At 34.0% G+C, this 11,575-nt stretch overlaps 1 protein-coding gene and 2 long non-coding RNA genes across 3 annotated transcripts; 1 reads left to right on the top strand and 2 right to left on the bottom strand.

Moving 5' to 3' along the window:
* Nucleotides 1–1,878: 1,878 nt before the first annotated feature.
* On the bottom strand, nt 1,879–2,440 carry LOC132058211 (uncharacterized). The gene is made up of 2 exons (XR_009415220.1): nt 2,407–2,440; nt 1,879–2,111 (listed from the first exon to the last, which is right to left on the bottom strand). It is a non-coding gene; the product is annotated as an uncharacterized LOC132058211 (long non-coding RNA).
* Nucleotides 2,441–5,830: 3,390 nt separating this feature from the next.
* Nucleotides 5,831–6,586, bottom strand: LOC132058210 (uncharacterized). The gene is made up of 4 exons (XR_009415219.1): nt 6,535–6,586; nt 6,303–6,459; nt 6,077–6,201; nt 5,831–5,990 (listed from the first exon to the last, which is right to left on the bottom strand). It is a non-coding gene; the product is annotated as an uncharacterized LOC132058210 (long non-coding RNA).
* Nucleotides 6,587–8,709: 2,123 nt separating this feature from the next.
* LOC132056030 (peptide methionine sulfoxide reductase) lies at nt 8,710–11,551 on the top strand. The gene is made up of 2 exons (XM_059448069.1): nt 8,710–9,088; nt 11,130–11,551. Exons 1-2 carry the CDS (start codon nt 8,759–8,761, stop codon nt 11,382–11,384), a joined length of 585 nt encoding a protein of 194 aa, XP_059304052.1. The 5' UTR covers nt 8,710–8,758; the 3' UTR covers nt 11,385–11,551.
* The last annotated feature ends 24 nt before the right edge of the window (nt 11,552–11,575 follow it).

The raw sequence follows: 11,575 nt of genomic DNA, 5'->3' as shown, positions 1-11,575 counted from the left end.
GTGAAAAGTCGAAAGTGAATAAATTAAAATGCACGGGGGAAATAATTTTGTGTAGGAGAATTAAAATTGAACCGCATATGTCTATATATGAGAAGAGAATAAATACTCAGTTAGAACCCGAAAAGTCAAAAGTGAACAAGTAAAATTGTACGGAGGAAATTAAATTTGAAGTGCATACGTCTATAAATGAGAAGAGAATAAATATTAAGTACTATGATACATGTCTACGTGGGATATAAAAATAGCTGGATAAAGTGTATAAGTTATATAGCTTATAGTACAAGAATTTAATGCGGGTACAATTCGTGCAGCTTTTGGTACAAGCGGAGGGGAGCCGTGTTCGTCCCCCACGGCGCTGCATACGTCTATAGATGAGAAGAAAATAAATATTAAGTACTATGATACATGTCTACGTGGAATATAAAAATAGCTGGATAAAGTGTATAAATTATATAGCTCATGGTACAAGAATTTAATGCGGGTACAATTCGTGAAGCAATGGGTACAAGCGGGGGGGAGCAGTGTTCGTCCCTCCTTGGCAAATATATAAAATACTAGCAATATATCGCACGGGCAGAACGTGTTTATTCACTTTAATTAACCAGTTTTTAAGGTTTGTATTTTGTAAATAATTTTTAAAAAATTGTCATTGTCATGACAAAGAAAGTTGTTCATTGATGTGAAAAAGAAAATTAGTAAGAAGTTGAGGGAAAATTAATATTCTGATCCTAGATTTTTTCTTTTAAATTCTTTAATATCTCATATATATACGGACAAGTTAATATCTATCTCAATTAATTAACTGTTCAGATCCAAACATAAGAACCATTGTGTTGTATATATTAGATTTTTTAAAAGCAAAATTAATAAAATATTTTTATTAAATTAATTAAAAAATATGTTAATAAGGGTAAATTAGTTACATTGTAATTTTTTATATTAACAATTATAGATAAAAAGAATTGTTATGAGAGAAATCAAAATTAGAAAGATATATTTTATATCGTAAATCACCAAATTAATTCTTAAATAACGTGAAAAGTCAAAAGTAAGTAATTGTCCACGTTAACATATCAAGAGAGAGAAATTTTTCTTCTTCTTATTTTATCCTTCACATTAATTACTGATTTTCAAATCATTTTCTAAGGCTACTGAGACTATAATACACTAATAAATATGAATATTATGATAAAATATATACTTCATTTATTAATTCTTAAAGAACGTGAAAAGTCAAAAGTGAACAAGTAAAAATGGACGGAGGAAATAAATATGTCGGAGAATTGTTTGTCCTGTCTTCACATTTAAAGTATTGAGAAAGAAGGAAAATGGGAATAAAAGTCGCTCCCTTTATTAGAGAGAAATAGGAGTACGATAGTAAAATACATCTATGATTTCTTAAGGGCCATGTAAAACGGAAAGTGGGCAAATAATATGGGACAGAGGGAGTATATATTTTACCATAATATTCATATTTATTGGTGTATAATGTCAATAGCCTTGGAAAATGATTTGAAAATGAGTAATTAATGTGAAGGGTAAAATTACTAATAATAAGAAGAAAAATCAACGTTGACAGTAAAAGTGCATGGACGGTGCATACATGTATACATGAGAAGACAATAAATATTCAGTACTATAACATATGTCCACATGAATTTAAAAAGTAGTTGGTTAAAGTGCACAATTTATTATCCACCTGGAATTAAAAGTAGTTGGTTGAAGTGTACAATTTATATAGCTCTTAATACAAGTACTCATTGCATGTACAATTTATAAAGCTTGTGGTACAAACATTTTATGCTATGTTCGTCCACTCACCACACTTATATATAATAGAAACTAGATGGTTTGTGCCCGTGTTAGTTACTACTGAGATGCAAATAAAGGAGAGATGATTAAACTAAATATTAACATAACATGGTTCATAATATATTAGATACATTTGTGGAACAAAGTTACAGGAGTAGTTTGCAGGAAAGACAAAAGTACAAAGATTGTAGGTGCTCCAACATTTGTAAGAGGTTGGGCTGAAATCTGAATTCTGGTAGTTGAACATAAGTATGCTCTTGAAAGATAAAACTCTTTCATGACCTGGGAACTTTCATGACCTGCGAAGAAATTGAAGGAATACACTTACATAATCTAGTAGATAGCATAGTAATACTGAACATAAAGTTTAAAGAAGAAAGTTAAAATCAGCTAAGAACTTGGCAGAAAAATTGGGATGTCCCTTTTTTCTTCACCCTTTGCTCTAAAAAATTGAGGATGGGGGTGTGGTGGTGGGTGTGTGCCATTGCCTTTCACATAAAGAACATCAAGGACTATTAACTTATATTTCTACCAATTCCTTTACAGTCTAGAACTTGATAATATGATCCAAGAATATAGAAATTCCGTACCTACCACAAAATATTGTGTGCATACTGGGCATTCATGTCTAGAATAGTTGTCTTTAAAATATCAGGATATGCTCCAACATCCTGCTTTGGTTAACAGCTTTGTTTCAGAGTAAATTCGCTCGCTTTGGTGCACTTGTTTTCGCATCCTTTCATATTCAATCATTCCAGTTCAAGAAGATTATTAAGAATCCATTCGCCTGACTTATGGTTGCTCACTCTTTTATTGGATTAATGGTTTGGATGTGATGCATTGGCAGTATTCTTTGCAAAGCAAAACTTGACATGAAATGCAAGCAGCCCTAGTTTGCTAGTCATTATTCGTTTTAGATGAAGAAATCTATGATACAAAAGAATAGGAAAGTACAAAGAAACATCAACCTAGAAGTCGCGGACATCGTTAAACATTCTATCTTCCACTAAAACTTCGAATTTTACAACACAGATTAAATACCACCACTTTAAGTCAAATGATCCAAGTTTAATAGCAAGACTCAAAGAAAAAACGCAAACGCGCAATCAAGACATTCACTTCAATATCTCAAACTGAACTCCAAGAATCCATACAACACACAAGCAGGAACAAAAGATAAACACAGAATGAAAAATCAAATAGTGCAGTGAACAAACTTTACCATTAGTACCCATATCACAGACCATGGAGTCCGAATCAGCACGAATAAGTGATTTTCGAGTCACTAACCGGTTTGACAATCGAGGACCACCAAAAATCAAGAATCCAGCTGACCCATTTGGGAAAACATGTTTCTTTCCAGTAGTAGAAGTTGCAGGACAACAAAAATAAGCTGAAGAAGTAGCCATGGAATTGAGCTTTACCTAAGAAAAAACACAGTAAACAAATTAGAAAACAACTTAAAAGATTAAGTGAACTGGCTAAAGGAAAAAATCTGTAACAGAGATAGACTTACTGCCTTCACTTCCTGGACATCCTACAATTCTTTTGTCATAGTAGTATTTAACAACGGTGCTTCCTACATTTAAAACATATTCGAATACTTGATCATGTTCCCACACATCTAATTGGAAAGATAACTTATATTTTTAGTAGCTATCAATGTAAACAATCTCTTCATACATAATCCTTTGTTTTTCGTGGATAAATGTGTCTGAAGACACATTAGCAGATTTCATCACTGACAGCAATACAATAATTACATTTCAGTGTGTTAAAATGTGAAAAAAAGGAAAAATCAAAGGAACGTTTTTAGTCACAACTGATTGGACATTGGAGTTTGACAAGTTTCTAGTGATTTTTGATAGGGTAAATGGTATTTCATTGATGGTATCAGTGTTAATTGTGTTATTCACACATTTACATGTGTTTTTTGTTGGTGCAAGAACTGCATTGCTTACAAGTTACCAAGTAGACCATAGTTTATTTGCATGTACAAGCTATGAATGAAATTAATCTTAATGGAGGTGTATCTATTCAAAAAATAAGGAATAAAAGAATAAATCATATAAAATGATAATATGCATTAAAAAAAAAAAAAAAAAGAACACTAACTAATGAAAAACACAAGAGAAGGAAGAAAGGAAACTGTTTCAGTTTTCTTTTCCAACACTGTTTCACAGTTCATAATTGAACTTACTAAACTGTAGTTCGGAGCAATTTCAATCAATTCACAAAAATATAAAAGATATTGTTTTGTCGGCTTTATTCCAAACAAAGTATAGTTAGAAAAAGGTTGATGATGAACTGATAATAATAAAAGAAATACTACAACTTTAACCTGAGGTCACATGGAATACACAAAGCATCTACAAAATGAGTACCCAACAGATACTTGAACAAATTGAAGCATGTATGTTAGGTTTTGCCCAACAGTATAAGTAATACTATTCATTATATGTCCCTACCATTGATCCGGTGATTTATTACAGGAAGTTCCCTTATGTATGTAACTCTTTAAATGTATCCTGAAATAGTAAGCAAAAGTGTGTGCGAACGAAAATAGCAGCGTGTCCTGGAATAGGCTTTTGGGTTCAGAGGAAGAACATGGCTGAACTGAATGGCTGGCAGTAAAATTTTCAGAGAGATGAGATATTCTCGCAGTATATTCTTCTCGACCTCGTCCTAGAGGTCTTTGCCTTTTTTTCCAGTTTGCTGTTTTGGGGTGTCATTTTGTTTATTTCTGTATGATTTCTTTGGTATTTATTTTATTCTTCCTGCCAAGATTTTTTACACTATTTTGGTACCAGGATATGTATGTTTCGTTGCCTTTTCTATTTGGGTTGTGTCTTATCATTCTTTTATTGTTCTGTCTTTCTTTATTGTTAGACATCTATTCTTCAAGCGTTTCATAAAGTTTCTTAATTAAAATTTAAACACGGGTAATCTTTACGTTTAATTTGTTCATATAGTACACACATCTATCAATATAACATGAAATATAAAGGACATCCATTTCTAGTGAAAGAAAAAGAGGGGGGGGGGGGGGGGAGAGAGAGGCATTGAGGCTTCCCAAATCCCAGATTAACCTCAGTCCATAACTGATAAGCATCAAAAATAAAATAAAAAGAGTTATGGACTTATAGGTGTAGATTGGGAATAATGAAGTGGTTTGAAGGCTATGGGATAGTATATGTTTTCAATTGCCAGAGGGCTTTGATTCAACATCAAAGGTAGTACAATAGAGTGGGTAATTTATATACTCCACAGTTAAATCAGCAGGGGAAAAAAAATGGTAGATCTGTAGCTAATACATTAATTTACAAACAAATATGATGTTAGAACCTGAAAATTGGGGAAGAAAGCAACATAGCAGAGACTGACCTTTATTCCATGACTATAGAAGTTACTGGAAATCTATGTACAAGCCAAAAATTGAGCAAGTTATAGTCAACACTTCATTTTCCTGCAAAACAACTGTTGATAAGTATTTAAAAAAAATTAGTGAGTAGTAGTTGTTGGGAAGAGGGGAAAATTAAGCAATCGGGTAAATATAAAGGATCACCAATATCAGTGTCTAGATGCTGAGCATAAATTAAGGGAAGTAAATGAAAAAGTAAATTTCCTAAAGATTACCAAACAAAGATCGCAAGTTTAAACCAAAATACTTGAGATGAAGTAGGTGAAACATCTAAGTGATAAATGATAAGAATTTTCGTTGTAATTACCTTTGTTCCATGAAAGCCAAAAGTGGTTGCAAAATTAGTTGGTTAACTTTTGTGTAAAAGGAAGATGATAGTTGTTAACGAAAATTTGTGATATATATCTATAGAAAGATTGAGAAGAAGAAATGTGTTGGTGACCTTCATTTCCTTTTCTTTGAGTTGTTGGCTCCGGTTCGTTTCATCTTGGTGATTCACCTTGTTCGGTTGGCGGGTTTGTTTTGTATCGTGGGAAGATACATGTTCTTTTTTCCTTTTCTTGCTTTCGATATTGATTGATGGTTGTGGCTGGTCTTTGGAGAGAGAATGAATAATGTTTTCCTTTTCAATGCCTGACTGGATATACATTTTTGAAGATGATGTGGATGAAGCACGACCAAATGGCTTCTTCACTTGAATTCTGAACAGCTTCTGGTCAAATTTGCTTTGGAAATCTTCCACAGGCAGGTTGTCATTCTAGGGGGAAAAAAAAAATTCGTTTAATTTTTTGAAAGTTTATTTAGGAGGTGATTATGTATAAATTGTTTTTTTACAAATTGTACCTCAGCTGAAACTCTTTCGTAAATCTCTGCTGCAGTAAGAGATAATAGTTTTTCTCCTTCTTTGTCCATAATCATCCCGATTCTACGGGAACGAGGCATCTTTGAGATTCACATCAAATCGACACCTATAGTATTATATGTATAAAAAAATTATTATTTGTTGTTGAGAGTAAAAAGATTTTTGCGGATGGTGTAAAAATGTCTACGAAAATAGATCCAAAAGTACACGGGAACCAACATACTCGCTTATTACAATTCATACGGTGAATTTTTCTCTTGGTTGTCTTGCGTACTTCTTGTCCACAGCTTGAACAATTCAAAACACAGAAAGACTTGAGGCTATTTGGCAAGGATATTTTTGCTTCAATGTAGAATGCATGTCCCTGTATTAGGAGATGAGACTAATGATTGTCAGAATAGACTCTAATATGAAACTATGAATAAAACAATGTACTAACGTCTTCCTGGGATTGAATGCTTGCAATTGGCACTACTTCTTCATTCATTGAAACGAGAGATGAGAGATCCGGATCCGGATGTACTCGCATAGTGAAAGAGGTAAGGGTTTCTTTGTTCGTGCGACCGTGCGAACAAAAGCTTAACTATTTAGAATATTAATTCTAATAGAAAAATAGGTAGAATATAGAGAGAAGTAATGTAATACCATGCTTGTAGTTGTTGACACTGTGGATAAGGTGGATCAATTTGTATTGTTGTGCTAAATTTTGTTGTCAATGATATACCTACATCAATTACATTACATGTCGATGAAGTTAATTCTATTTGCGATCAATTATATTGTTGTAGACATTATTAATTAAAATGTCAATATCTATTAAAACAAAACTTCAATACCATGAGAGTAAGCTCCAACATAGTGACAGATAGGGTTTAAATTCTTAAAGTTCATTTACGCTAACCTATTTCATACACACTGGCACATTGAGTTGGTTGTTCCTTGGCAGAAGAAGTAGAAAGTCCGTCTCTAATGAAGGTAGTAGTCGGCAATGGAATCAAGTTTGGAGGTTCAGGGGAAGAATCAATCTGCATGGAGTGGCTAGTAGAAGAATTTTCAGAAAGACGACGCCTTTTTGTAGAATAGGCTGCACGACGGCGTTCCAGTAGAGCTTCCTTTTGTTCAGCTGGCATTGCTCGATAAGCGATACGGCGTCTAAGGTTTCTTTCACTATTTTTGTCGGACATTTGACGTCAACCGTTTAATAGAGTTCTTTTGTTAAAACTGGAATTTTCGCAATCCTAATGTTTAATTTGATGTTAAAGCACATATGTCAATTTACCATAATATAGAATGAAAAGCGCAAGCATTGAGCATTATAACTAAACATATAGGACAGAAGAAATCGAGAATTTACCCCTGTCAGTCAGACTATTTTCTTGCTTTCTTCACTTGAGGAAATTTGACTTTGAAAATCCTGTGAAAGCTAAAGTGGTCGATAATTAATTTTCTAGAACAAACATTCTACTGAAACCAAACGATTAGAAACTCCGATAATTGTCACTACCACCGGAAAATAGAAGTGCAATAAAAGGAAAACAACGTCAAATGCTTAAAATCCACAACCAAACAGAGCAGCAAGAATAAAATAAATACCAAAGAAATCATACAGAAATAAACAAAATGACACCCCAAAACAGCAAAACCCAAAAAGAAAAAAATGAAAGGACAAATAGACCGACCTCTCGAGAAGGCAAATTGACTCTCTGTTTCAATTTCTTGGCAGAGATATGAGAAAGAATAGTAGAGAGTGAAGACGATGACAGAATCTGCATACTTAGAAAACCTTAAAAGAACGCCAAAAATTAATTTTGAAACAGGAGAATAAAAAGTAAATTAGCAAGTTCCAAATGCTGCAAGTTAAGTCCCACTGTTTATCTCAAGCCATAGCAAACACATGCAGCACAAAGAGCAACTTAATGGAAATCAAAGTAGATCAAACCCGTAAGTTTTGCTCTGAAACACATATATGATTAAAAAAAATAATTAAAAAGACGCAAAGAAATATCCATTCCCCCTCCCTTTTTGCAGCTAGGAAAACAAAAATCACCTGTGAAAACCACCAAAAACGTAGCAAAAAGGAAAGAGGAAAAAGAAATAAAACACAGGAGAGATAAACAAAGAAAGAAGAATAAGAATCTAAGCAAACAAAAGGAAGAAAAGATTATGAAAGAAGAAGGTCACCTTTTTCTTGTCTCAGAGAAGGAGCACTTTTCTGGAAAAGAACAGTCCAGAAGCAGTGTAAAAATGAAGGTGAAAGATAATTGTATGGTACAGTCCAGATGGGTCTACAATTGTACGTTGTGTCTTTGTACCATTGGTCCACCCCATTTTTTTTTTTTTTTTTTTTTTAAATATGGATCATTCCAGATTGTTGTAGAATACCGATGGATCATTCCAGATTGTTGTAGAATACCGAAAATACCCCTGAGGACCAAAGCCACATTTACTGAATTACCCTTGGTCGTCCAAGGGACTCATGCTTATTAGATAGTTATTATAAAAGTTAAATATAGAAATATGGTAATTGCAAGTTGTTTTCATTATTTTAAAAGAAAAATTCAAATGGCTAATATAATAATGCATTATATGACCAGGTTCAATGTCTCCTCTATATAAAGAGCAGACGTTTATAATGTCCTAAAAAGACGACGGACAATTGAGCAATGGCTGAGGGTAACAGCAGCAAGTCAACTAACCCAGCAATGGATCCGGATCTGGATAACCCGGATCAATCGGGTCTGGAGCTTGCCCAGTTTGCAGCGGGTTGTTTCTGGGGAGTGGAATTGGCTTTTCAAAGGGTTGAAGGAGTAATGAAGACTGAGGTTGGGTACTCTCAGGGAAATGTACACAACCCGAATTACAGGCTGATTTGCACCGGAACCACTGAACATGCGGAGGTGATTCGGATCCAGTTTGACCCGAATGTGTGCCCGTATTCCAATCTTCTTTCTCTCTTTTGGAGTCGCCATGACCCCACCACTCTAAATCGCCAGGTATATATCATACTCCTTCCGTTTCAATTTATGTGAAACTATTTGACTGAATACGGAGTTTAAGAAAGGAGAAAACACTTTTAAACTTATGGTGTTAAATGAGTCATATACATTTTGTGTAGTTATAAATGATTGCATAAAGTTATATTGTTTTTAAATATAAAAAGGGTCATTCTGTTTTTGCACGAACTAATAAGAAGATAGATTCACATAAATTGAAACAGAGGACTACATGACTACATCTTCATCTCAAGGTTTTATTTTAGTACTACTAATTGACTACTTTTTCATTTTAATTTTTTGTCCTTGGTGAATTTTCATTCTCTTTGTCCCATTTTATGTGACATTGGTATTATTTGGGTAGTTAAATAAGTAGTCTTTTTCAATTTACTACAATTTTATCAAAAAAATTTAAATTATTTTGAATCATTAGCTATGTTGATTTCTAGTACCTTTCGTGAAGTTTTAAAATATGTAAATATAAAATAAAAAAATTTGAAGAATCTATACTTGAATTTAGCTAAAATTAAGTCTTTTGATCCTCTTACTCGGAACTCCTTCGCATAAATTGGGACAGAGGGAGTATTTAGTTCCAATAGTTTACTCATAATCCTGTAGTATTGGAGTTTTGATTGTCACTTAATTTTCCTCCCCTGAGAACAAATATTAGTTTTTGAAAGCTCCCCTGCCTTAAACCCCACAAGTTATTTAACTATGCTTGACAACCATGAAGCCTCAGGTTCATAAATCACTTCCTATCTATCCAAGTTTTGGTGAACAGAGTTATTCGATATCTATGTTGGTGGGAGATAGCAGGTACCTCATAGGATTATCGAGGTGGCTTGGACACCACGGTTATTAAGAAAAACAAGCATAAAATATTTGTGTGTTCCCAATTTCCATTGATACAAATTGTCAAATTTTTTCCACTCGTCGATCATTACCTTAGATAAGAGGGTATGGAGGACTCAGATTAGGGTAGAAGGCTAGTAGATAGTAACGTTTATCCTTTCATATTAGTAGTCACATTATCGCGATATAAGTTCTTGTGCTTTGATTTTGCTACTATTTGTTATCCGTATTTTGATTATCTTATTTTATCGTGATAGCCACGCTCCTTTAAAAGCTTTGCTTCATCATGGCTTAGTTGCTTTAGTGGATTTGCATTTCCATATCGCTTTGAATCTCTTGGCCTTATCTGACCTCTTTTTATGCTTTTATGCTTTCTATTGAACCGAGGGTCTTTCGGAAACAACCGTCCTACCTTGGTAGGAGTCAGGTCTGCATACACTCTACCCTCCCCAGACCTCACGTTGTGGGATTTCACTGGGTTGCTGTTGTTGTTGTTGTTGTTGATCATTAGGTTTACAATGCCTTTTTGTCAAGCGTGAGTACCTTGATAACAATAGCAGTGCTCCAACTAGAGCCTGCAATGATGATAGTGTTGGTATTACTTATAGATTATACAATTTGGTCAACTTTTCATGATCCTTCCTTAGTTGTGATTTATAATTGCAGCTCTGAATCTAATTTCACTATGTGCCTAGTCTTTAAGTTCGACATAGTGCATTCATATTGCTAACAGAAGATAAGAAGTCAATGCATCAATGTCATTCTGTTTGTAGATCAAAAGAAGTGAAAATCATTATATTTAATTTAATTTTCATTTGGAATGGCCTATTAAGGAGGAAAGGGAGGTTTTTACTGGGAAATTAGCAGAAACAAGTAGTCATCACATGGAACTGAAAAATCTATTAGTTTCTTCTTTCTTCTTGCCCTATTTTTTATTTCCTTTTGGGATCAGCAATCGAAAGGAGTTCCTCATGGGGCAGACTTATTGAACTAGCATGATCATCTTAGAATATATCACATGGGTGTTATTGCAGGTTGTGTTGTTGTACCCTTCACCCTCCGTTTCTTTTTAATTGCCTACTCAATATATTTTTTGTATTCGTTGAGTGTGAGTTTTTGCCACTATATACCAAGAGCTTAACTTTCACAAAGAGCAATATATAGATCTCATGATGATGGTTATTGCTAGGGTAACGATGTGGGAAGGCAATACCGCTCAGGAATATACTACTATAATGATGCTCAGGCTCAACTGGCAAGGGAATCGTTGGAAGCTAAGCAGAGGGAATTTACGGATAAGAAGATTGTCACGGAAATTCTTCCTGCTAAGAGATTTTATAGAGCTGAAGAGTATCACCAGCAATATTTAAAGAAGGGTGGGGGCGGAGGTGCCTGTCAGTCGGCTGCAAAAGGCTGCAATGACCCAATAAGGTGCTATGGTTGACATAGCAAATCTTTGTATGTCACAGCAACTATAAAAGAACTTGCTGGGCATTTGTCGTGCTTATTTTTTTCTTAAATAATATGTTAATGGATCTTGATATTTCTTATGAGTACTTGCTCTCTTGAATCAAATAACTAGTAGTCGTAAATTATTGACCTCTGCCTTTATATCTCCTTATTATCCAGTACCTT

This window comes from Lycium ferocissimum, chromosome 5, assembly GCF_029784015.1.
Source record: "Lycium ferocissimum isolate CSIRO_LF1 chromosome 5, AGI_CSIRO_Lferr_CH_V1, whole genome shotgun sequence".
NCBI classification, from domain to species: domain Eukaryota; kingdom Viridiplantae; phylum Streptophyta; class Magnoliopsida; order Solanales; family Solanaceae; genus Lycium; species Lycium ferocissimum.
The sequence above is the reverse complement of the archived record's forward strand: the minus strand, read 5'-3'. Positions and strand labels throughout refer to the sequence as shown.